Below are 26905 nucleotides of genomic sequence, written 5' to 3' on the forward strand. Positions count from 1 at the left end.
CTCTCTCTCTCTCTCTCTCTCTCTCTCTCTCTCTCTCTCTCTCTCTCTCTCTCTCTCTCTCTCTCTCGTAGTACGTAGCCGGTGAGACATCCACAGAGGGCGGCCATAAGTCAAGTAAATGCCTCACGTTCTCGTAGCGGAAAAACATGGGCATACTTCTCAAGGCAAAGCTTCCTCACCAGTCTCTAGTGTGTGTGTGTGTGTGTGTGTGTGTTCCTTGATCTCAGTCTTGTCATTCGCTTCTCGGTATGTTATTTCTGCCAGCGCTTCCGTTCCAGTGTTTGTTGAAAGAAATTGGCGCAGTAAGCAAGAGCAAGGCGAGGATTCCGCGTATACCTCGTAGTTCTGAATAAAAATATATAATAAAATGAAATAATAATACACTGAAGGAAAAAAAGAAGGAAGAGAAGAATAAGGGAGCAGAGGACAAAAAGAGAACAAAAGAGAAAGGAGAAACAACAAGCAAAATAACTGGAGGAAAGATTATAAGCATCTCTCATGTCCAGTTGCGTGATAAAGGAAGGGAAAATATTTCACATCACTACATGAGCGGCAAAATTAAAGTCTGGGAACTTGGTACCGAGGAAAAATCGAGCGAGGAAAACCTGTGCGATAAAAGACAAGCGCTGATACCCAGAAAAAACTGGGAGAAAATGGAGAAGCGGTAAATTCCTGAAACACTGAAGATTTTATTGGTTCCTTCCTAAAGGCGGCGACGTCCGTGGGGAAATTCCTCTTATTTCTTCTCTTGATTTTCTTGAACTATGATCTCTGTACTCAGTAGTGTGCCTCCCTCCTCTCTCTCTCTCTCTCTCTCTCTCTCTCTCTCTTTGAAGTCGAAAATAACAGCCTTAATGCCTTAATTTAAGTACTCGTGCATGAAGGGTGATGCTTAGAGAATGAAGCAGCGTGAGCAGAAGCCAGCATGAAGGTGTTGGTGGTCCACAGAGAATACTTACTGCACCGTCCATTGATAAGAACCACTTTAGTAACAAGCAAAGGTGCAGGGAGGCAGGAAAACCCTTTACTCCTGGAACCATTCCTGAGTGGGAAGGTAAACTCGTTCACGCACGCAGCTGGAAACCTGCTGGGGTATACCTTTTGGATTGTTGGCTTTTCTTTTTTACATGAAAGGCAGACCGGCCCAAAGATTACAAGAGATCATTTAGAATTAGAAGAATGAATTGCTTTCCTCTCCAAGGCACTATTAGAGCTCTAAGAATGTTTTTATTATTATTATTATTATTTTAGCAGCTCCTCTTTCCACGCAACTTTCAAGAGGCTTGCTAAATTTTCTTTTATTCACATGTGCATGCGTAGGAGTACACGTGGAGACCGAGAGCTGGAGGGTGAAGTGATATGATTGTCGTAGCAAATGATCGCTGCATAGGAACGGCATTGTGTCAGGTCATGTTCCTGTGTGTGAGATTCCAAAGTTCAAAATGGTGATGTGTGGGCTATTAAGTAATTGCTGCTCGTGTTTGTGTGCTGGTGTTGCTGTTGTTGACACTCTGCTTGTGTTGTTGGTGTCCTTGCTGTTGTTGTAGCTGGTGTTGCAATAAGTTGGGATACATGCACTGTACGTAATGGCAGCGGATGTTGTGGTGATGGTGTTACACTTCCCACTTTGCTGTGTGAATTAATGTGTGGTCGTATTTGCTGAATTGAGATGAAATTCTTAATCAAAAGCGTCTTGTAATTTAAGGTTTTTTGCTGTACTGTAGCTCGAACATTGAAATATATATAAACCACCTGTTATATTTCTGACGTCATTATTATTATTTTTTTCATCTGTAGCCACTGTCCTGATATTTTTGTCTTATATCCTCTCGCGTTGTTGGATGCCACCACGATTCCTCCTGTGAGTCATCAAGCGTTCTTTATGTGACGTCATCCCCTCAGAAGAGTGCACATAGTAATATAATCACGTGGTTCTGCATTATATTACTTGTCGTTCTTTTCTAAAACCGAATAGGGAATCTGTGGTATCATTTGCATTCAGAATAACACTCATCTCGTTACCTATTTCGACTAATACCATTGGAGAGTCAATATCCAGTAAAGGGAAGGATGGAGGCAGATCATTAATTATATAGAAAAATAAATGAGCAAATGTGTGTGTGTGTGAGGTACCTTCGAGTTGAAGTCTTAGGGTCAGATTTTCAAGTTAACCTTTTTTTTCCCTCATCTACTTACAGTCAAGGCACGAACACCCCTAGAAATTTCTGAATACGTGTTGCAGTACTCCATCCTGCAATACTCTTTAGGAAATAGGTCGTGGGATTGTATCGACCTTACTTCACTGATTCCCAGACGCCTTCATCCCAGAGTAGTTTCAGGTTTTGGCAAGTGAAGCAATCCCATCAAGTCGGAGGTGTATTGCGAAGGTATGGTGATTAAGAGCCTTCCCAAGCATCTGTCTACGAGGGTTCCTGTTCGGCCCACTCTCACTAATGACACACTGAACGCTCGAAGGATCTGGATGCTGGAGTGCCTGTGTGTTCTAGTGAGTTGAGTGGGTCTCTCTCTCTCTCTCTCTCTCTCTCTCTCTCTCTCTCTCTCTCTCTCTCTCTCTCTCTCTGGCATAATATTCTATTTCATTAGTTGTTCCCCTCTTCCGGGACGCAATTTTTGTGGTACGTGAGATTTATAGTCTGCAGTTTTGTGTTGAATTCACTTACTAATACGTGTAATGGTGATGATGATGATGATGGTGATGGTAATAATAACAATGATAATGATAATGATAAAAAAGAAGATGAAGATGAACAAGAACAAGAGCAAGAACAAGAACAAGAACAAGGGCAAGAAGGACAGGAACAAGAAAAAAAGAAGAACAAGAACAAGAAGAAAGATGATAATAAAGAAGAAGGAAACTCACTGATACTACTACACACTTCACATCACTCCGACAAAGATAATGTGTTGCAAGACAAAACTCAAACAACATATGAGGCGTACACAATAAGAGGGGGAGAATCCTGACCTAATCCCTTGCTCCTTCTCTCACATGCTGCGTCTCGGTGTCCTGTGGAGGTGTGTCTTCATCACGTGTGCCGGGCGATGCCACACCTGATAGGGAGGCTGCAGGTGTTGGCACAAAGGCGGCGGTGCTGTGCGATGAGTGGGACTGTGAGATTAATGTGTCATGTTTTCGGGGATTCTCGTACACTCTCTTTCTTTCTCATGGATTCAGAATGTTCTTGATCAGGAATAGTACATTATACGTTTTAATGGTTATTGTTGTGTGTTGACAAACAAACGTAATGACTGCTCTCTGATAACAGGTTTCTGTAAATATTACTCGTATATCAAATTAGGTACATTTTTCTTTTTATTGTTGTTGTAGCTGCTGGTGCTATTGTTGTCTGAAGTATAGAAAAGGAAAGAATTTGTATGCATCTTTCTTTCTTCTCCATCCCTTTTCTCTTAGTAAGGAGCCTAAATGTTACAGGCGAGGCACAGGGGGACTGACTAGCGGAGTGAAGACCAGTTAGGGATGCAGGAAAATGTGGGGCATAGAGGGTCAGAAAACAAGGCAAGACAAAAAAGGGTGGTTTGGAAATAAGGGAGAGGACAAGAAGGGACTCATAGGGCGGTGTTAGAGGGAGAGGAGGGGGCGGGATGGAAGGATGGGACAGAATTATCAATGGAATTTTCTACAAAGGGTTCTCAGATCTAAGTGTCCTGTAAGGAGTATTTTTTTTTCTTTTTCTTGGGATGCTTGGCAGTGTTATTTTTTGCCCTCTCTCTACATTTATTTAAGTTTCATTGTTTTTTTTCTTTTTTTCCAGCTGTTTTCTTTTTTCTTTGCGATTCATCCCTTTCTCTCTTCTTCCTTTCCCTTACATTTTTATCGGTTTTGTGCTTTCCTCTTCCGTTCCATCCCCTATTCTGTTCTGTACATAATTTTCCTTTCCTTTCATTTCCCTTTTCTATCTTTCTTTTTCTTTCACTTTCCCTTTCTTTTCGTTTTCCTTCCTTTGCTTTTCCCTCTCTTTCCTTTTACTTAATTTAGCATCCTATTTTTTACTCCCTCTCAAACTCTTACTCATCTTATTTCTTCCCTTCTTTTCCCCTCCCTTTCCTTCACCATGTTTCCTTTCCCATCCCTTCCCATCTTACCACTTCTCTTCCCCTCAATATCTTTCTTCTTTCATCCTATCTCATCCCATCAACTCCACACACCACACATATACTTCTTCAATCACCAGGATCTGCACCGCACCGGCTGCTCTCTCTTCTGCGGCGAGGAGGCTGAGGACAACCAGGCGATGCTGAAGCGGGTCCTGCTGGCCTTCGCGCGTTGGAACAAGGGCGTCGGTTACTGCCAAGGATTCAATATGCTTGCCGCTATCATTCTGGAGGTGATGGAACGCCAAGAGTCTGACGCGCTCAAGGTAAAGTGACGTTGATTAAAACTCTCTCTCTCTCTCTCTCTCTCTCTCTCTCTCTCTCTCTCTCTCTCTCTCTCTCTCTCTCTCTCTCTCTCTCTGTCGTGCCTGCCTTTCAGCATTTTTGTCATTTTCTCGTTCTCCATTTTACTCCTGTCACGGTCTTTCAAATGGGCCAAAGTCGATATCAGAAAAGAAAGAAAGAAAGTGAAAGAAAGAGAGCGAGAAGAAAACAAAGTGAGGAAGGAAAGGTGAAACGCAGAGAGAGAGAGAGAGAGAGAGAGAGAGAGAGAGAGAGAGAGAGAGAGAGAGAGAGAGAGAGAGAGAGAGAGAGAGAGAGAGAGAGAGGATCAGGTTTACCAGGAAATGAGGAATAGAGTGAGAGAGAATGCTATACGTGTGAGAGAGAGAGAGAGAGAGAGAGAGAGAGAGAGAGAGAGAGAGAGAGAGAGAGAGAGAGAGAGAAGGAGGCGGTGAGAGAGGAAAGGAAAGAAGATGAAAGAATGCTATTAGATGTTCCCTCTCAGGTGAAATGATGATCAATAATTTATACCATCATTTCACCCTTTTTGAGTTGAGGAGAACATAAAAGACCTTATATATTTCTCTCTCTCTCTCTCTCTCTCTCTCTCTCTCTCTCTCTCTCTCTCTCTCTCTCTCTCTCTCTCTCGCTCTCGCTCTCTCGCTAGCTCTCTCCCTTCAGCGTCCAGCCTCCGGTATCTTCTATCTCGTATGGACTTCGTAATGTCTTTGTCGTCGGTGGGGAGGAGAAAAAAACACCACAGGGCCTTCTGGCATTTCCCTCGACGCCTTGTTATTTGCTCTACCTCGTCTGACAGTCACCCACACACACACACACACACACACACACACACACACACACACACACACACAACTCATACCTTTTTCACCGTAACCCCCCACTGTGCTCTTCTGTCCTTAATGCATTACGGGTAAAATAAATAGTAAAATCTTATAGTTACAGAATAAATAAAGGTACCTTGTTTGTCGTGACCTTTCAGCGAGGAAAGTTAAGGCGCTGGAAGAAAGACGGGAAAAGTACATAGTTTCTTATCGTCATCCGGTGACGTTGTGAAGGCTGCCCTTTGTTGGGTCAGAAGAAACAAGAAAAAAGGCAAGTTAATGTGCGACTTGCAGTGAAAAGCTAATCAGGGTTGGTCTTGGAAGGTATGAAAATAACTCTTATAGTTAAATTCGTGCCTCAGAACTGTGCTACGTGCTCTTATTCTTAAATATTTCATGCTCCTATAAAAACTGTTAAAAGCGACAGAGATGATGAGTCGTGTTCTCATCCATATTTTTCCTTACTGATTTAAGAATATCTATCAAACAATTATTGGAGTAACATAAACACCCTTAAAAACCCAAAGATCTTCCACTATAACCTTTGGAAAGCAATAGAAATCAGACACCGAAATGTTTAAAGAATACTGCGTCGCGTGAAGAGGCAATCAGGAAACAGAACACTCCGTCATTATGAAGAGAGCAGGAGAGCATCACCAGAGGAACATAATGGTGGTTCTGTAAGAGGTATTAAAGGCAGCCATTGCGAGGAGGGGAGTTAATGAGACGAGCGCCGTTTGTCTCGACCCTCTGAATAATACAGTGTTGTGTGAATTCCCAGGAAGCATTAGAGGCGTGCTGCATATTGAATAACACGAAGCTCCTGTGTGGGATAATGGTCTGGATGTGGAGAACAGGCTGGGTGATGCATGCGTAGATAGGAAGATAAATGCATAAATAGTTGGACAGACTGATAGATTGATAGACAGATAGACAGATAGATAGATAGATAGGTTCTTTGTTTACAGCAAGACATACTAAATGTTGAGGACAGACTGGGTGATGCATAGATAGATAAAAGAGATAAATGCATAAATAATTCGGCAGATAGCTTGATTAATAGATGGATAGATAGACAGACGGATAGAGAGATGCTCCTTATTGACACATCAAGTACATTTCACATACACTGATTCTAATATTTAAACATAAGTGTAATCTACAATATTCAGCGTACACAACTGCATCACTCAACTATACCATACCAATTACAATTACCCTGCCTGGAAAATCACGTTCGCATTTTATTTCGTTCCCATGTAGAGTAGAAAGAAGTGGTGTATTTTTTGACGTCGTTTGAGTTCAGCATCTGAAGGACAACACAAAAAGACTTGCCTGCTCAGTGAGGTGCGCAGACTCAGCCCCGCACGCCTCAACACTTCCTGGCGTTCACTGAAGCATATACCACGGCTCCCTTTTCCTCCTTTCTTTCCCCCCACCGTAGTAAAGGAAATATTTCAGCTTACCATCTCCTCTCTCTCTCTCTCTCTCTCTCTCTCTCTCTCTCTCTCTCCCCCCACAAAAGCACCATTACTAGGTCATTAGTGCTCCTCCTCCCGCCACGCACACCTGCCTGACTGCCGCGCCTCTCCCTCCACCTGCAAGTGACAGGTGTGCGGGGCTGAAGCGCTCGGAGACAAAATAAAACTTACCACTCGCATGGCGTCGATAAAGACAGCTCCAAAAGAATTATGCGTAACAAGAGGCAATAAATACGTCAGTCAGTCATCGTGTACGTGAATGCAGCGCGACAGGGATGACAAACAGGTGTGGGGAGATGCGTCGACGCTCTATTGAATATCAGATCGACTTGTAATGCGTGAGATAGATGTTATTTTCGGTTCCAGTTGTGCTTGTTTGAAACACTGTCGAAGAAGGACCCATATGCATCCATCCCTCCCAGTAGTTGCAAAACACATCTCAAGGTTTATTGCACTTAAGTAGGATTATAATTGGCAGCAAGACTAAAAATGGGACAGTAATGCCACCCGTATTGACAAGAATTCTTTATGTGGCACAGCTGGCGCAGTCCTCGCACGAGCGGCAGTTAAAGAAATGCGGGGAGAAATGTTTTGGTTTGAGCGAGGATAGCGTGGCGGTGGGTTGTGAGCGTCGCGAATTGTGCTACCAATACATTGAGAACAGACATCATCACCCTTTGCTTAATCAGTGTGTGGGCGCCTCTAATGTGGCGCTTCACCACAAGCTCACGAGGCGCCTCACGACCGTCAGCGTGGAGATGGTGCCCTCGCCTTCCTGAAGTGGTGCTGGGCCCGCCGTAATGCCTCCTTCAAGTGCGTCTTTTAGTGCGTTGTGCCTCCATCTGGCCACAGCGGGACCACCACCGGCCGTATTGTGAGAGGGCGTGCGAGGCAGAACTGTTGAAATACGGCAATGTTAATGCATCTGCTACCTTAAGTTCTGAAATGTGAGGCCTCTCGTTGTGCAAGAATTTTAATGACAGAGGCTGCACACCTCACGACACTCATTGCTGGGTCCTGGTTTCCTCACACTGTACCAGCCACTCACTGCGGAACACTGCGTCGGTATGTATGCACGTACTAAAAATATTAATACCATCATTTAGCAAGAGGCCTGGGAAGATGTCTTAAAAACGCTAATTTTATTATGAGCTAGACAATCTTCCAGACATTTATATTCTCTCTCTCTCTCTCTCTCTCTCTCTCTCTCTCTCTCTCTCTCTCTCTCTCTCTCTCTCTCTCTCTCTCTCTCTCTCTCTCTCTCTCTCTCTCTCTCTCTCTCTCTCTCTCTCTCTCTCTCTCAGGATGTGCAGTTACTGTTTTCTAAACTTATTCAAATTATATTAAAAAAAAAAAAAGGAATGCACCTGCAAGTGATGGATTATTTTTCGAATGCATGATTTTTCACTGGGAATATTACTTCAAAATGACGGCGGACATGACACATCACGCTATCAAATTATTTAACAAGTAGTATTAAACTTTTGTACGTGACTCGGCAACTGAACATCGGTAAAACAAATATCAGAATTAGAACACAACAACACAATAATAGTATCCATTTCGATAAAATCATAACTATCAGGGTGAAATTAAAGTGGTCCAAGGGATGACAAGAGGGACTCATGCTTAACTTTACCACAGTCCCGCCCTCTTCCTGTCCCGCCTTGTCCCTTCCAGTCCAGTCTTTTTCACATCCCATCCCAGTCCCTTCTAGTTCTTTTCCCTTGCAGTCCTCTTTATATTCCCTCCAACTAGCAGGCTCTCCAAATCGAGGTAATCGGGGTATATTCTGCTCTTCTAATATATCACATAAAAATATTACAACCTTTCGGCAATTTTATCTCAGCTAATATCGATTTTCTCATATCTTCCTTTCCTCTCTCTATTCTCCGCACTAAATTTCTTCCTTTCCAGCAGCCCTTTGCTCTCCCACTCTTGCTGCCTCCCTTCCTCCATCCCTTTCTCAACTTATTTCCTCGGATAAAGCTCTCCAGAAGCTGCAGAGATATTTCATCCGTGTTTACCCACTTTTATTTTTAATTCGGTGTCTGTTGTTCTTAGGATTCTGCTTATCTCTATTTTTCTCTCTTTTTTATTTTATTTTTTTTATCTCATGTTTCTTGGTATTCCACTGTAGAGCTCGCTTTTTTTTATTTATTTATTTATTTTTATTTATTTATTTTATTTTTTTTTATTGTCCTGCTCATTTTAAATAGGTGAAGTTGTGTGTGTATGTGTGTGTGGGTGTGTATAATGGTTCTTATTTAAAGAATATGTGCCAATTATCAGATTTTTTTTTTTTCAACACAGGTCCGGACCTGTACAAAAAAAAAAAAAAAAATCGAAAAAAAAAATGCGAGTAAAATTTTCCTTCTAAAGTTGCAGATTAAATTATGAAATCATGAATATAAATTTTAAATCGTGAAATCATGATGTAAAAAGTATATATCAATAAAAAAAAAGTCTGTTGTTTTTAGGTGTCTTCATCAAAGCAAAGCAAGTATCAAAGCAAGAACCGAACTGCTGTTGAATACGGATCTAACATGATTTCATTCAGATCTCAACATTCTACTCATACGCACTGCTTGCATGAACAGACGTGGGGGCGGGAACGGGAAATAAATCTATCAGCCTTTAGTTTAGCCTTGAGTTCATTAGTGAATCCAGAATGTTATGACAAGCGAGTAAGGCAAGACATGGTGATGGATTATGGAAGCCTCCCGCATCAACCGCCATTCACCCTAGACAAATTGCTGCCGTAATCTTGAGTAATGAGGAGAAGAGGAAAGAACTCATACTTTCTGCGACAAATGTTTCCCAAGGCTCCCGTTATTGACCGCGCCAGTTCGGGAGTCCTAAGCGATGCTACACGCGGAGAGGATGAACTGTGTGTGTGTGTGTGTGTGTGTGTGTGTGTGTGTGTGAAAGAAAAGTAAGGAATTTGTGATTATTATGGAACTTTTATTAGCTCATTTCATTCTCTCTCTCTCTCTCTCTCTCTCTCTCTCTCTCTCTCTCTCTCTCTCTCTCTCTCTCTCTCTCTCTCTCTCTCTCTCTCTCTCTCTCTCTCTCTCTCTCTCTCTCTCTCTCTCTCTCTCTCTCACCGCACACCACGCAGTCCTTTTTTTTGCTCATGGGAGTCACTGACTACACTCGCATCAAGTGAAGAATACCCTGAGCACCCACGAACCTCAAGGTGTCGAGTAAAGGTTGAGAACGTTACCACTGAGCCAACGTGTGTATGTGTGTGTGTGTGTGTGTGTGTGTGTGTGATCCAATTTCACTGTACCACGTCCACCAGCCAAACACGGCAAAAGCGATAAATTAACTCAGTGGTCTATTGGGGGAAGGGCGGCAGGGTGGCAGGGTGGCAGGGACTGTTATTTGGAGACAGCCCACACGAGGCCCGTGAGATGAAGGAGCACTTGGCGAGAGGGAGAATTCTCTGGCCCCCTAAGCACGTGAAGCAGAGAAGAGGCAGCCACACTAACATCTCCATCTTCCATCTTTCTATTCTATTGTTGCTGATTTGAATGGGACGAATTGTACTGCTCTCAGCCAGCCTCTCTCCATCTGGCTCCCATTCGCTTATTTCTCCCAGTTGAGCGTCAAATTCAAAGAGAGGGAGTATCAGGTTTCTCAACTGTAATGGGGAATGGAAGTGGTGGCGTCGTGCTGGTCTTCGTCTCATACACATTTTCCTTTTAACATTTGATTCTCTGACATTATTGTAGTAAAAAACTCTGTGGTCATACATTTTTTCCTTCAGGCATTATAAATTTTTTGCCAAATTTTTTAAAATAGGTAAGAAAAGTATATTTTTTTTTTCCTTTCTTCACACATATTCCTATTTCTCAACCACAGTTCTTTGCTTTAGAAGTTTCTCTTCCCAGGAAAACAAACAGAACCCTCTTGAAAAACGATCCAAATGTTTGTGCGTGTGTGTGTATTGGGGGGGGGGTTAAGTGTAGGTCTAATCACCCCCAAACACATACTCATCTCCATAAAACTATCTAAAACATCCCAAAACCACACCGAAACCTAACCTAACCATCAAAACACCCCATATCTAATCTAAATACCCCAAGACCGCCAAAACACACCTCAAACTTAACCTAACCACCACACACACACTCCAAAACACCCAAAACACCACCAAACCATTCAAAACCCTAACTTACCCCTCCAAAGCAATCCATAAACCACCTTAAAATACCCATAAACATTCCAAAACTAACAAAACTCAAGCAAACCACATTTAAACCAACCGAATCTCCTCAAAACCTAGCCTTTTTATTATAATTTTGTTGCCCTTGGCCGTTGTTCTTCCCATATAAGAAAAGAGTATCACGGTGCCTGATTGCCTTTCCCTTCTGAGTTGATTGAATGATTGCATAATGCTTAATGCTCATGGTGAAAATATATTGGCCGTGTCATCACTGCGGCGAAGGCTGTCTAGCACTCGTGTCGAGGTTTCCCAACACGGAGCGACAAATTGGTGAGGAGAAGCGAGTGTGACGCCAATCTGACGGGGCGCAAATTGAATTAAACAAACAGTTTACCTCGAAACTCCAAACTATTTTTTTTCTGTTCCTTTTCACTTTATATGTGATAAAAGTGGAGGCTTTTCCCTCGTGTTTGCGTAGCCTCAGTTGCAGATCATTCACCTACAAATCTCAATATGCTCATCCAGCGCACACTGCAGCAGTCGCCGTCAGTTAGCGAGGTTGATACAACGCAGCAGTTAATTAGGGCAGTCTGCTCAAGCCTTCCATGATTTCTCTGCACCAAGATGGAGAATTTTAAGAAAACATAACTTAATTCTTAACGTGTTCGGTATGCATTCAACGTTTTTTGTAATGCTATTAATTCCATGAAAGTGAAATATTACATACACTCGTATACTTCCTCCTTCCATTGGGAGCAGCCAAAAGTTGAGTATTTCTGTGAGGACAGTCGCCGCACACGAGTTTGGTTCACAGTAAATGCATAATCGGCTTACGAGTGTTATATGAATTAAAATCCTGCAGACTGGGTTTCGGTAACCAGCTGTTGGGAGGACGTGAGGCAAGTGCTGGTGAGGGGGTCTTTCTTGTGACTTTGAATAGATTATCATGAACATTATCTAAACTCACCGTCATTATTACAGTGACAATCACCACCACGCAAACCAACTCTCCTTCGCTGTCATTATCACCGTCATTGCCATTCATTACCACCACAACAAGCGTCATTATCACCTTGGCTATCATCACCACACAGCCTGTTCACTCATTGATCAGAGTATGGAGGCGGTGGCTGAAGGGGACAGTGGCGGGAACCAGGCAGCAGCCAATCACAGCCCGTCTGACACCCGAGACCACCACCACCACCACCACCACCACCATCACCACCACTTTGTCGATCAGTGACGCCCGTAAATATAAGGATGAGTGTCTGCCTCAGCCTGTTACGTGCCGCTGGCCTCCCGTTACGCTGCCACTGCCACACAACTCACCATTTGTCGCACGCCGAGTAGCATCTGAGAGAAAGAAGACGATTAAAAGGAATGAATTTAACTTAAAACGAGGTTAAACAAAATTTCTGATATACTACAGCTAATACTTACAAGTCACTGTATTCATGCGTCTATATGTATGAACAATGAGATATCCATAAAATAATGATACGTATGTGTGATGATTAGTTGATTAATGAATAAATATAACTGGTCATATCATGTTGTGGTTTTCGGCTGCAGTGTTGGGACCACTCGTTGCTTACAATGAGCCTCGGGTCCCTGGCCAGCAAAATTTGTCAACCGCTTCCTAATTATCCAGTAATTTGAAGCAATGCACGTACTCGTAACTTTCTTTTTTTTTTAACATTTGGTCTTCATACATTGATCCGCCGCCATAATCATGAAGCTGCAAAAAAAATAATGTGTGTGTGTGTGTGTGTGTGTGTGTGTCCCTTTGTTGCCTCGAATGGTTGTCATGTACCGTATATATCACTCAACAAAAGAGGAAGCTAGATTTTTCATTAACTTTCGTATTGTTTCCTGTGTTTATATTTGAACCTTTTATTACCTGGCTCTGTTATTCACTTTATCGCAATATTCACTTTTAATTGTTTTACTTTGGTAATAATTGTTTCTTTTCCCGTCTGTGACTGATTACCAAAGACAGGCAGCAGCTAATGGCATTCTTCTCCTCCTCCTCCTCCTTTTTCATCGTGATCCATATTAACTTAATTCCACGTTCAACACTATTATTAGTCATTTACTTTACTCCCTCGGGTCCTTCTGAGATTTGTATTGTCACTGGCTTACCACGCGAAGTTCAGGTGTTGCTGCTTTTCCCTAATATATGACTATTGTTAAGTGAAAGGAAATTATATAAAGTTAGTTTTTATTTGACACTGATCATGTGTGTGTGTGTGTGTGTGTGTGTGTGTGTGTGTGTGTGTGTGTGTGTGTGTGTGTGTGTGTGTGTGTGTTAATAGCAGTTATTTCAGTCGCGTCTCATACAGCAAAGGATCGTATTGGTTCCCTTACATAATTGTGATTTTGTATTTCCTGTTTTCATTTGTTCTCTCATTTGCTCTGCCGCTTTCGTTATGCCATTTATATTTCTGTTGCAAACCCAGAGCGTTCGTATCTTTGATCTATTTCTTCTGAACTGCACTTCCTCCGTACTATAACATTCATAAATCTCCCCTGACCTTCCTTTGTTCTCCTCGACTCTATTATATTCACCAAAGGTCCGTAGGAGTTGTATGTTAACGCGGTGCCTCGTTTTTTACTTGTCGCAGATGCCAGTAATTGTTTTGGCCAGTTACACGCCGAATGTAACGAAAGAATCTCCCAAAAATTAAAGAATATGAGATAAATTACAGATATTAAACTTTCCCCAGTCCCAACTCATAATGGAGCTTCCGACGTCCAGCCGAAAACATTGCTGCATTTTTTCCTATTTTCTTTTTCTCTTTAGTCCCTCCAGACTCAGATAACACTGGGTGGCGTCTTGCTGAAATAGAAATCTTTGCTCAGACTTTAAAAAATTCTGGTATTATTAATTTTTCCTTGCTGCTGTTGCTGTTGCTTCTGTCTGTGTAGTATATTTGTTTTATCCATCTTATAGTTTCATTTTGATGATATGCTTCCTTTTGGTATCTCATATTGTCGCTTTTTTTTTTTTTCTATTCTGTTCATGATTCTTGTCCCTTTTTCTTTTTCTTTTTTTTTTTTATTTATATAGGGAAGCACGCGATCCTAACAGTGTGACCTCTTGACCTTACAGACTTCGCCTCAGTGCAGGCTCTCACGTCCACGGTGCTTGAGAAAAAAAAAAAAAAAGTCACTGTATTCTACCTCCATTTCTTTTTACCTGGCTTTAACATGACCGTTTCCCTCTGAGCTTTACTTCCATGGTGCAATAAACTTCATAGATTTCACCTGACTCTCCCTCGTTCCCTTCGATTTCTTGATGTTTATCGTACTGTTTCTCTTTTTTCCCATCGCACTGTGTAGAGTTTTTCCATCATTCACAGGACTACATCTGCTCCACTTTAAGCAGTCTGCATCACCTAGGTAAGCTTGCCACGAGCCGCGAGAGGTCCGTATTGGAAGGAGGTTTCAAGTATTCGTGGAAATCATCCTGCTTCTCTGAGTTAAATTTAGATCCTCACATTTCTTGAAGACAAAATATGCTTTAGAAAGGTTTCCACGTGACTGACCCTCTTGTATGGACGCTTCAGTCACGTCAATAAACATCACGTTGCCTGCCGCACTTCCTCTGCATTCTGGGAGCTTAAAGTCCGGATGGCTCCTTGGAACACAATAAACTAGTCCATTTCAACTCTAAATCGTACGCAACTACACACCTTTGACCGAGAAATTCGTTACACACAACACACTGCATTGATTTCAAGACTGAACCCGTGAAGCTTCGAAAAATCATGTAATCGCTGTCTAGATAATTGTAAGACAGCCACCTGACTCACTGTATTTGTATGAGTGTCAAATATTCCCGTTCACTCATAGCTACGCGTTCACTTGCTACGTGTATGTGAGTGATAATATCGTGCTATTTATATCCGAGGTACCTTGTAAGTGAGACGCTGCGCCGCCTTCTGCCTCTCCTTCCCCTCATCATTATAAAGGATCGTGATATCTGATATTCAGCCTGGAATTTCCGTGTCTAAATCTTTCCTTATCTCTCTCCACAGTGCACATTGACACCGCGCTACACTTTTTGTGAGCTCAGTATCGCTTCACAGGCTTTTCGGAGAGTGGAAAGTGATGCTCATGAAAGGAAATGTCAGTTGTATTTTTCGGAGAGTTTATGTTATTGTGAGATTCTGTAACGGTTTATATAACAATTTTTAGGTAGCGTTTCTCTCTCTCTCTCTCTCTCTCTCTCTCTCTCTCTCTCTCTCTCTCTCTCTCTCTCTCTCTCTCTCTCTCTCTCTCTCTCGTTCTCGTTCTCGTTCTCGCTCTTTATCTGACGGTCGCCTTGCTGCCTGCAGGTCATGATCTACCTCATCGAGGGTGTTCTGCCAGAGTCCTACTTCGCCAACAACCTGCGCGGTCTCAGCGTCGACATGGCCGTCTTCCGAGACCTTCTACGCCTCCACCTGCCCCACCTGTCCCGACACCTGGAACACCTGCAACACGACGCCGCCGACCTGACCACAGGTGAGGAACCGTGACGCTACACTGGGGGAGATAAGGTCCTGAGGGAAGGACCATAAGGTGAGGACGCGAGGGAAAACTATAAAGGCAGTGAGAGTAAGCTTTTCTTTCTTAATATAACCTTCATTCAATAAGAAATGCAGTGACGGTAATCCTGGAGGAATATTGTGTTCTCTTACTTCAGTCTTCAGCCGAAAAATTATGAAAAACAAGTATAGTTTGCATTTTCACGGAAGAAGCAGAGACATTGAATCAGAAGCAGCGAGTGGTTATCAGCTGCCAAGGTATATAAACCTACATACAGGGACAGGGAGAAAGACTGGGAGCGTATGGCAGTAGATCTCAGCTTTGTCTCCACCTCCTCAATCTCTGCCGAATACTCATGATAAGGTGGACTGGAAGTCATTGCAACCTGTGAATACCTGAGAAAGACAAATATTACCTCGTTTTTCTTCGATCTTTCCCTTTTCCTTCCCATTCTCCTGCATATATTAAGTTCATTTCAGAGCATCTGTCACAGTGACGGAGAGGAGAAAGGAGGAGGCAAGAAGAGAATGAGAGATGCTGGAAGCGATAAGGGAGAAGGGCCAGGTGCATGAGCGGCCGCCACCTGTCCTCTCTGTGTGACTGTGTTCCCTATCTGTTGTCATCTTGGGGAGTGCTTTGTCCAGGCTTAATTGTGTGTGTGTGTGTGTGTGAGAGAGAGAGAGAGAGAGAGAGAGAGAGAGAGAGAGAGAGAGAGAGAGAGAGAGAGAGATTACCCTCTATTGTATACCGAGGGTGAATCAGGGATTGAGAGAAGGGGAAGAGACTGTGTGTGTGTGTGTGTGTGTGTGTGTGTGTAACATTGATTACTCTTTCATTGATGCCAGCGCCTTTCGTTGCTCCCTCACCCGTCCCTCACATGAAGACAAATGGATAGATGATCAATTACCTTGCCTCTTAGGAGACGGGTGGAGATCTAGGCGGCGGTAGCGATGGCGGTGGCGGTGGCTGTGATGGTGGTGGTGGTGGTGGTGGTCATAGACGATATAGTTTTAAGTTTAAGGTGGCAATCAGGAGAGTCAGAAAGCCCTAAGGAAATTATTTTATAGTAAAAGAGGAAAATGTGTAATAGCTCTTATACACACACACACACACACACACACACACACACACACACACACTGTTTTTGGGGACAGGAGGAGGAAGATAAAGAGGAAGAGGAGGAGTAGGAGAAGAAGAACGAGAACTTAGTACTTAATCATGACCAGAGGCTTCACACAGGCTCTTCATCTGCCTCCCAGCGCCTCCGTGTCCTTATTAACTCTGACCCTAAATGAACTTTTCACCCGAAGAGACACACGGGAGCGACTGTGATGAACCAACCACCTGGAGCTTGTGACGTTGGGCGGGAAACGATCATTATTACCCAATATTGCTGTGAGTTATGTTAGTTACACTCTTGCCTTCCCTTCCGTCTCCTTCCACGGCTCAGCTTGTAAAAATGAAAAAAAAAAAGGAAAGTTTCATCGTTTGTACCTTTCCCAACTTGATGCATTTTCACGCTCCAGACAGGCTTCCTAGGAAACGCTTCTGGCCTGGTAAGCTCGAGACGAGACTAAGGGAAATCTGTCGGGCTTGGCTGGGTGTAAGAGTATATATATATAGTGAATGTGACGAGGAGTTCTTGGGTGTCTGTTGGTGATCATCGCTGCGTAAAGAGTTGCATCAGGTTGTATCACAAACGAAAAACATCCCGCTCACTCTTCTCTTCGCCTCACTGCAGCGTGTTGTTCCTTATCAAAAATCACGCGTGAGGTAAACAAACTGACCTGCTGACTCTGGAAAACTGACGAGCGTAAAGCACCAAACATTACACTAGAAAATACGCAGGGAATCAGAGCTGTGTTTCTATGCTATTTCACATCATGAATTCCCGCTTTTATTTGACAGTCACTATATCACATTTTCAGACCGTTGAAATAAGTTGTGTAAGCGTGAGTTGCTGGTGAAACTGTAGAGGAAAGCTGCAGGCGATCTGGAGTCTCATCCTCGAGTTTTGAGGCTCGTACCGTACTTGTGTGTAATGTTAAAGCACGTGTTTGTCGCCTCTGACCATTGCCTCCAGTACTGTTTCACGTGATTTCATGCTTGTTTCACTCCTTTAAATATAGAGTAAGCCTGGACAGGAAGTTGAAAGAATATATGAGAATAATTTACGTTCTCCCATCTACAAATGCATCAACACCACCAACATTCCATCAGCAAATGCAAAGTACTTAGCGTAGGTAGAGGAAACCCACACAGTAGGTACACATTAAACAACGAAACTCTGGTAGGTACAGGGTACGAGAAAGATTTAGGAGTTATAGTTAGCTCTGAACTCCGTCTAGGAAAACAATGCATAGAATCCAGAAACAGGGCAAATAGGGTATTAGGATTCATTTTTAGGAGTAATAAAAGTAGAAGGCCCGAAGTAATATTAAAGTTATACTTGGCGCTGGTCAGACCTCATCTAGACTACGCTGTGCAGTTCTTGTCCCCACATTAAAGGAAAGATATAGATCTATTAGAATCAGTACAGAGGAGAATGACTAAAAGGGTACAGGGGATGAGGAGTATTCCTTACGAGGCGAGATTGAAGCTGTTAAATTTACATTCTTTAGAGAGAGACGTAGGTTAAGAGGGGACATGATAGAAGTCTTTAAGTGGTATAAGGGGGTATAACAAGGGAGATGTAAGCAAAATTCTTAGGATCAGCAACCAGGATAGAACAAGAAATAAGGGGTTCAAGCTTGAAAAATTTAGGTTTAGGAAAGAGATAGGAAGAAATTGGTTCTCAAATAGAGTGGTAGATGAGTGGAACGGACTCAGTAATCATGTTGTTAGTACTAAGACATTAGGGAGCTTTAAGAGAAGATTGGACGGGTTTATGGATAGGGATGATAGGTGGAAATAGGTAGGTATATTTCATACAGGGACTGCCACGTGTAAGCCTGGTCGCTTCTTGCAGTTTCCCTTATTTCATATGTTTTTATGTTCTTATGTTCTCCCAGCGATTTTGACAGTCTTTACGAGGCCACAGGAAATAACCATGCCCGCAAATGTCATCTGTAGACGGCCTCATGATCGCTTCCTGTGTATACAATGCTTTCGTGAGTTTTCGCACTACAACAGGCACGCGAGTCAAAAATACACGTGCCAAATTTAATATAAAGACTCTGAGCAGCCAAAAGAGACATAATGTTCCGAGACTAATCCACCTGAAGGTCTGGCGCTCTGTGATAATTCCTTTAAGCTGCCGACTGGTTCTTCTGCGTCTGGGAGGGTGGCGGCATCAGGCAGTGTTCACTCACCCTTTTTTCTTCATCCAGAGAGAGAGAGAGAGAGAGAGGGGGGTGGGGTGAGAAACGGCTAGACAGACCGACAGACATTGAGTGTGATGATACAAGAGTCAGCAGGTACAGGGCAGGCGTAGGTTCAAGGAGTGTTGTGGGCAGCAGGCGCCGCCCTGAACGCATGATGTACAAAGGTCAGCCGCTATGCCAGGCCTCGCGTGTCCGGGTGTTCTCGCCAAATCCGCCCATTGTCGTATACCATTCATCACCCAAGATCAGTCTACAGTGATTTGTGGAAGTCAACATTTATACTCCATTCATCGGGAGCATAATAACGATCGTGATGGCTTGCACCATGCCGAAGTTACGTAGCACCACATCATCATAATCATCGTTATCAATATTGGTTAGATTAGATTCATTGTGCGTAGATAGTGAGTTAGCTAACCGAAAAGGCGACCATCCCCGTAGCAGCGCCATCCATGGAGCAGGTAATGACACTTTTGGTCGTTGATTTTGTTGTGAACAGCAAACGTTTGAGTTAATAACAAATCGTTTAACAGAGCGATCCTCAAAGAGAAGTCGTAACGTCACACAGTTGCAGTCCAGCGGTGTTATGGCTTGCAATCTCTGTCAGACATACATGGAATTATTTAGATTATTTATTTTTGATAAAAGTTTTCGAATGTAAAAGCATTTTATTTTTTCTTTCCATAAAACAACACAAAAGAGGCGGCATGGCCGCCGCTGTGATGGCTTCCTTTTCATGCCTCCTTGCAACAACAATGGAGTGTGAACAGGTTTTCCTGAGTCAAGATTAGCTGCCATTAGGATATCATACGAAATTTATTGTTTGATCGACAAGTTAAGGAAACTTATACTCTGTCTTGTAAATGGCGGATGTTCATTAGAAACACGAGTGTGATTCGCTGACGAGTCTGGCGTCATGGAGGCCCTGAGCCACTCAGCGGCCTTCTTTTCATGACAGCCGCCTGGCAACCGTGCCCAGTCTCGCCTGCGACTGCTGTTTGTTGCTAACGGAGACAAGTGTTGTTGAAGGTAAAAACTGTCAACATGCACTGCTGTGGATCCGGGCCAGGAGGGACGCCAGCACATGCCAACGTAAGCAAAGTGCCATATTATCGCTCTTCCTGACTCCCTTTCTCCAAAGTAAATCTTTGTACTCTCCCTGCCTCCCTCCCTCCTCTCCCTCCCGCAGCGCCTCACAACTGACAGTGCCTCAAAATTAGTGGGTAGCCGCGACATAAGAAGAATGCATGCCAACAGAGGCGTAGAAGTAAGAGAGCGCTTGATCCCATCAACAATGGCGGCCTGATGCTACAAATGTTGTCTTTTGGTGGCGGGCGGGGTGGACAGGATAGGGCGACATATATTTCGTGACGTAGCACGGAGCTCATTTCCTGTTGCAAGAAATTTAGCAAGATGTGGAATGGCAGCGGCGTGTAGTTTTTCTTTTTCTTTTTTTTTTTCAACTATGAAATTTATATGATGACATGAGTAGTAATAATTTTTTTTTTTTATCATAGTTCAACATTTTTTTTATCAAGCTATTCAACTTCTTTTCATATTGCTTTTTTCAGTCAATTCCTCTTCCTTTTTTTTTTTTTTTTTATCCTTACAAGGCGGAAATGCATTCTTGTCTCGGTAGGGTCATATCTGTCACCGGTAGTCTATGGATTGGACGGGGGGGGAGGAGTGTACATTACCGAGTGACCCGTGTGTTCCCTTTGTTGCAGAGTGAGTATAGGTGGGCGGAAACGTGATACCAGCATATAATAGCGTCCCTCCATCCAGCCCTTTGTGCTTAATAAATAACAGACTAATATTTATTGATAATGACGGCAGGAGTATTAATTATACGCTGCACCCCGCGTTGTGTGTGTGTGTGTGTGTGTTAGAGACGATGATAGCGCTCGCATACACACACACACACATCCAATGACGTTGCCCCATCCATTTCCTAATCCAATCCATCCATCCAACCACCCAACCATCTAGTCGACCATACATCTAAGCATCCACTCATTCACCCACTCATCCATCCACACACCCATCCATCTGTCCATCTACGCACCCACTCCTCCCTGCTCTCTCCCCCCTCCTCCCTCACACATCACCAGCTCACCTCCGCACGCCACGCCGCGCCACGCCTGCCAGCACCACTCATGCACCGCCCCACCCGACCCAGGCCCGCCCGCCGCCCCGCCCCGACCCGTATTGAGCCCCGTGGTGCCGCGTCTGCGTGTGGAAGGGAAAGATAGGCTAGGCTAGTCCTTGTCCCCCGCCAGCGCACGGCCATACAGGACACACATTCATTTCTCCTCCATTCACATCTAGAAATGCCTCACTCAACAGTTCCCCGGGACTCTCCTATACCCTTCAGATGTTTGCAGTTGGTTATATTTCCAGACCTCCCATAGGCTACTCACTTCCTAGAGGAGTACTTCTATAACAGCCGCTAGCAGACCATCGCATCATTAGCCCAATTACGTACTGAAGAGGAGAGGCCGTGTACCATAGAAGGAATGGGGGAGTAAGGGAAGGCCGGCGAGCACCACGTTTAAATAGGGAGAGGGAGGAAGAGCAAAGGAAAACAAGTGTGTGTGTGTGTGTGTGTACCTCCAGGTCTAATGATGCTCTTTACACAACACGTAACGCTTTGTTCGTTATAAACTAACTTACTCGTCCAATTATTTCCTTTCAAGTGACTGAAACGTGAACACAGTCCTTTCATGTTCGTTTGTTTGTTTGTTTTGATTAAAGGTCGATATCTGAGTGTCTCTGGCGTCAAGCAAGGCAGACTGTCCTCCAGAATATAACGTTGTCACTCCCCCCTGAGACGTGGTTTAAAATATCTGCTGTCTTCTCGGTCCTGCACGAACCCAGCAGACAACAATATCCAGCAAGGGGAAAGAAATCGTTGCCTACAGTCTGCGTGAAAGAAAGTGACGTGATGCAGCGATAAATGTATGACGGAGATTATTCAACATCACTCACATCAAACTCCTCAATAGTCCAACCACTACTTGCCACACGCCATCAGTTTACGTCGAGGCTTCCCGTTGACCTCGACACTCGACACTGTGTATTATCGAGTGACGTGACGGCGATAGATGGAACACTCGGCCACATGGAAGCCGCCGTGTAATCATTTGGAGCAAAGAACGTAAATAAGATATACAAGTAGACAGGAGTGAATTGAACGCCAGGTAGAATAACTGGAGGATAGACATACCGCATGATAGACTAGTGTTGAGGTATGTTACAGTGAAATCAGTGAGGTTGAGTCAGATGAGTATAAGGTTGTCACCGCTGTACTCTCCATAAGTAGACCTTCCGTGTATCTAGATTGATAAACTGGACAAAAAGACAGACGAACAAGCAGGTTTAGCGCAGTGTTGCAGGAGGAGCAGCTGGGAGAAGCTAAGTTGATGCAGTTGCCACGTTCACCTGATTAAGAAACTTGACGCGCAGGTGACGTGCGGCGCAGCATTGTTCGGGGTGTGTTGTGTGCTGGGCGGCGAGGTGGCGAGGTGAGGCACTCGTGGAGACCTGATTGGTTGGTGCAGGTGATTGTTATGGGTTATGTCGGATTCATGAAAGTAAGGCTGTATTGATTCTTTTCTATCGAGCATGTGTCACCAGTGTGTGTCGGTAGTGTGTCGATTGTCTCCCGTTTACTTTGCGCGGTGAAGAACAAGGAAGACTCGCCTGTGTTGCCGTGTGTGTCGTGTAAGTGGTTGAGAACTTGTTGCGTTAATGAGTCGGGTGGTGAGTCTTAATCTTATTGTTATATTTTTGTTTTTTCGTGGATGAGCAATTAAAGCTGAGAGGTTTGTTCTCGCCATCTGTTAAATGTAATTAATGTTACTACAGTGAGAAATACAATCCTTCATTCGGCTAGTGTTTAAAGTAACCTGACCACTGTGTTGCTTTTTATTGGTAGATATTTTAATTAATTGTTAATTGTCATTTTGTGGGTGAGTATTACACGATTTTTCTGCCTCTAACCTTTGACTTGTGACTTGGAGGTACTGCATTCAATAAGTGTGCTACTATCAGCGGCCCAATTTTCTAGATTAGAGTTAAAGGAGAGCGTATATTATGCCAGTTAAGAGAGGAAGAACAAACCTAACTGACATCTGAGGCACGTGAGGGTTTAAGTTCAGTCTTCCATCTATTTCATATTTTCGTGTTGTGTTTTCTTATTTGTTATTTTTCCTCATTCCTGAAACTTTTATTTGTCCTAATTCCTGACACTTTTATTTGTCCTTAGTCTTCCAATCGGATTGAAGTATGTTTTCTTTTCTTTTCTTTTCTTTTCTTTAGCCTTTTTAACATTTTTGTTTCCACTAACGAAGTTGGAGCTGCGGTGCGTGGGAGTGGGGCGTCCTTAGCGGAAAGCTGTCATCCTCTCCTCCCACACTCCCACACTCTTCTGCCACCTGCCTCCCCTCAGCGATGACAACTTAACACCAAATTGCTTGTCTACAGGTCTGCTTAATAGAAAATAGTTTGGAAGGGGCTGGACCGGACTACATGTCGGGAGTTCGTATCTTGTTACAATTCTTCCAGCTGTATTGGTAGTATTTCTGCTGTGCGTAGTGGTCAAGGGGAGTTGGTCGATTTCCTGCCATAAAGGAATCGTGTATTGATGGAAATAAATGTAACCGCGCCTGTATCACCTACTTCATCGTTTTGTTTTTCTGAGTAATGTAATATTGGTTTGTGTAGTTGTTCATTCCCCCCCTCTCCCAACAACATGGAGTGTCAATGAAAGTGAAAGACCTCTTCAGGAAACCGAGAAACTATGCTCGAGCGTTGACTGACCTTAAGTGTAAATGTAACTTAATTGATCATGCCACGTCAGCACCAGTAGATGCGACTCAGGCGAGAGTCATGGCCTCATTAAAACTCAAACAGTCAATAGATACTAATTTGACCTTCATACACGAAGCACCTCGTCCTGGGAACAGCGATGAACATTACGAGTCAGATTTCAACACCAACGTAAAGACTTCATGATTCCGTCACTTCACACACATTGCCACACTTAACTTGTCACACCGAGAAACTATGCTCGAGTGGTGACTGTCCTTAAGGCTAAACTGATCCAATGGCCACACCTTGCTAAACGTAATATAGGAATCAATGACTAGGAAAACGAATCAATATACACCTCGGTTCACGGTGGAATGACTGGCGTGTTCTTCCTCGTAAACCAAAACTGAGAATTAAATGCGTGTTTTATTTATGAAGGTAAGCAGCGAGCGTGACTGGACTGGCGATGGTTTGTTCAAGGGCTCGACTTGGCACTGCTGATAAGAGAATGGTGGGTTGCTGAGTATCAAGGAGATGCGAATATATTTGTGGCTGTCACCTTACTGCGGCCACAAGAGAGAGAGAGAGAGAGAGAGAGAGAGAGAGAGAGAGAGAGACGAGTAGGTGCACATAAAACAAAAGACCAACCAACAAACAAACAGACAGATAGATAGACAGGCAAGCAGACGACAGAAAAATAAGCAAACAGGCAGACAGAAAAGCTAAATAGAGACAAGAAAAGAAAGACAGGCAGACGGGGGACAAGCAGACAAAGGACAAAGATCCCTGGCACCAGAAATCTCCAAAGAGCATTACAAGAAGATAAATGGTTTGCTCTTTTCCGCCTTTTCGTCAGTCTCTCAGTCGTGGCTTTCCCTGCGGCGTTCGAGTTTCCCCCACCACCTAGAGAGGAAGAGGAGGACGTGGAGACAGATCGGGGAGGAGGCGAAGGGTTTGGAGGGCGAGAACGAGATGGAAAAGAAGATAAACGGCAAGGAGGAGGAGGAGGTGGAGAAGAAAGGAAGATAGGAACTGGGGGAGGTTGATTAAGAGATGGAAAACGAGAACAAAAAAAATGGTAAAGAAAAATGGAGGGCAAGAATGAGAGGGAAGTGGAAAAGGAGTTGAGGGGCAGGAATGTGAAGTTGAAGGAGAAAGAGTAAGAGGCCGATGAGTTTTGTGGAAGTAGCTAACAGTAGAAATGTTGTCGCCGTAAAGTCTTCCATATCTTCCACGGGTTTTCACTGCTTTTATTGAAGGACAGTAAATGCGAAGAAGAAATACGATGGTGGGATCATTATGGTCTGGACGTCAGAAGAAAGTCCGTTTTTTTTCTTTTTTTTATTTTTCGTTCTCAGAAAATCCCATTTCGCTAAACCGTTTCTGAGATAACAGGGAGAAAATTTACGGGATTCTGAAATCGCAGAGTCAGCACTTTTAAAAACAAATGTGATGTAAACAGAATTTGCAGAGATGAAAAAGCCTTCCTTTACAACCTCACTACGAAGTTTTATTTAATCGAGATTTTTTTTTCTTTTCTTAACAACTTTATCTTTCAAACAATAAGAAAGTACTGTCCCATAAATATTATTGTATAAGCTTAGAATTGAGTTGGATGCTTATACACATGACAAACGGCCATGCCTCTGGTGTCTGAAAATAATATTTTCCAAAAAACCTTTGGCAGAATTTGATCAGATATTCCAATCTGGAGAACAAACAGTAAATAAAAAAAAAAAATGCTAGGATGCCATATAAAATAACATTGTCGTGTAAAAGTACCTCCCTTTTTTTTTTATCTTTGAATTCAGCCTCGCTCACACTGAATATTTTTTTTCATCAGTGGCCAAAGCTGACTTTAATTAGAAGGAATACGAACGAATATGGAATCCAATTAAAGTAGATTGCAAAAAGGGGGAAAAAAGCGTGTACCTTCGTCATTAGCGGCGGGGTGCAGGAGGGACGAGAGGGTGTGGCACGTGACTGGCCTCATTACTTGACTCATCACGAGGGTGTCTGGTTCCCGAGGGAGATGTGAGAGGGTGAAGGATGACGCCTAAAAGAGAGAGAGAGAGAGAGAGAGAGAGAGAGAGAGAGAGAGAGAGTGTGTGTGTCTTAGCTGCGTCATTGGTGTCAAGGCGGGTACGTGGCCACCAACTCTTTATTCAGTTTTCTTACACGTTCTAGGAATTTGACGTGGCTGCAGTTCGCCTTAGAGAAAAACCTAGCTCCATAGGGGTCACTTATTAAAATTAGTAGGAATGTTATTTACAGCCGAGAGAGAGAGAGAGAGAGAGAGAGAGAGAGAGAGAGAGAGAGAGAGAGAGAGAGAGAGAGAGAGAGGGGGGGGGGATATCCTTTGACATGTTTCAAGGACATAACGGTGATGAAGGCGGGCACAGCACTTACGGAAAGGTGCAAGTCTCGTTGGCAGGACATAAAGTTGGTATTTCCCTGAGACAGGTTCATTAAGAAGGAAAGTATATGAAGTTACAATGCTGGAGGGACGCCAAGAAACACAAATATGCTGCTAAACAAGGCGTGCAGTGCTGCCACGCCTCACGTCACTCATGCTTTTCTCTACCTGAGCAGCTTATGAGCCGCTCCAAGACACGCGTCTCGCCTCATTACATGCTATGTTGTAGCAATTTTTTCTCTTGCAGGAACCATTTACGAGCCGCCGCTGACCAACGTGTTCACGATGCAATGGTTCCTGACCCTGTTCAGTAACTGTCTGCCGCGGGACACTGTGATGCGGGTGTGGGACCTCACCTTCCTGCAGGGCAATGAGGTGCTGCTCCGCACGGCACTCGCCATCTGGGACGGCCTGGCAAGGTAGATGTGTGGTGGGCTTCACCTGCTGCCTCTCTCTTTCCTCCACCGCTGCTTTTCTCTTTTCCTTCATCCTCCTTCGTTGTAAGATCATATTTCTCATGTCTTTTTCCTAACGATCCTCTTCTATACCTGTCGCATCTGTCATTCGTTACTCTTAGTTTGGTGTTACCTGACTGTCCACTCCCTACCTGCTCCGCCGCTGCACCAGACGTCTCCCGCCCTCCTGTTTATGTCATACTATCACCAGCATCATGAGAATCGCTCCTTCCCTTTACCAACATATAATCATTTTACACCATTCCCACTAACATCACAGCAACAACAACACTTGCTTGGAAATCCTCCTTCCTTGTTAGTTGTTTCACCATAAACTACATTGATACGCACCTGCTTTCGTCTCCCTCCCTGTCCTCTCTCTCTTCCTCCCCCCACCCATTCCTTCTAGTCGCTGGCTCCACTATCGTATACCATCGTAGTTGCTGTCTTGCCTTC

The 26905-nt window shown here is 43.6% G+C and overlaps 1 protein-coding gene across 3 annotated transcripts in view; it reads left to right on the forward strand.

Moving 5' to 3' along the window:
- Window positions 1-26905, forward strand: part of LOC135111175 (uncharacterized) — a 177563-nt gene that overhangs the window by 126610 nt on the left and 24048 nt on the right. For all 3 annotated transcript variants that reach the window (XM_064024242.1, XM_064024243.1, XM_064024245.1), the window contains 3 exons: window positions 4215-4400; window positions 15251-15419; window positions 26242-26413. In XM_064024242.1, the coding sequence (XP_063880312.1) occupies window positions 4215-4400; window positions 15251-15419; window positions 26242-26413 (527 nt within the window). The remainder of the gene's footprint in view (window positions 1-4214; window positions 4401-15250; window positions 15420-26241; window positions 26414-26905) is intronic.

The sequence above is a fragment of the Scylla paramamosain genome, chromosome 21 (genome assembly GCF_035594125.1).
Source record: "Scylla paramamosain isolate STU-SP2022 chromosome 21, ASM3559412v1, whole genome shotgun sequence".
Lineage (NCBI taxonomy): Eukaryota > Metazoa > Arthropoda > Malacostraca > Decapoda > Portunidae > Scylla > Scylla paramamosain.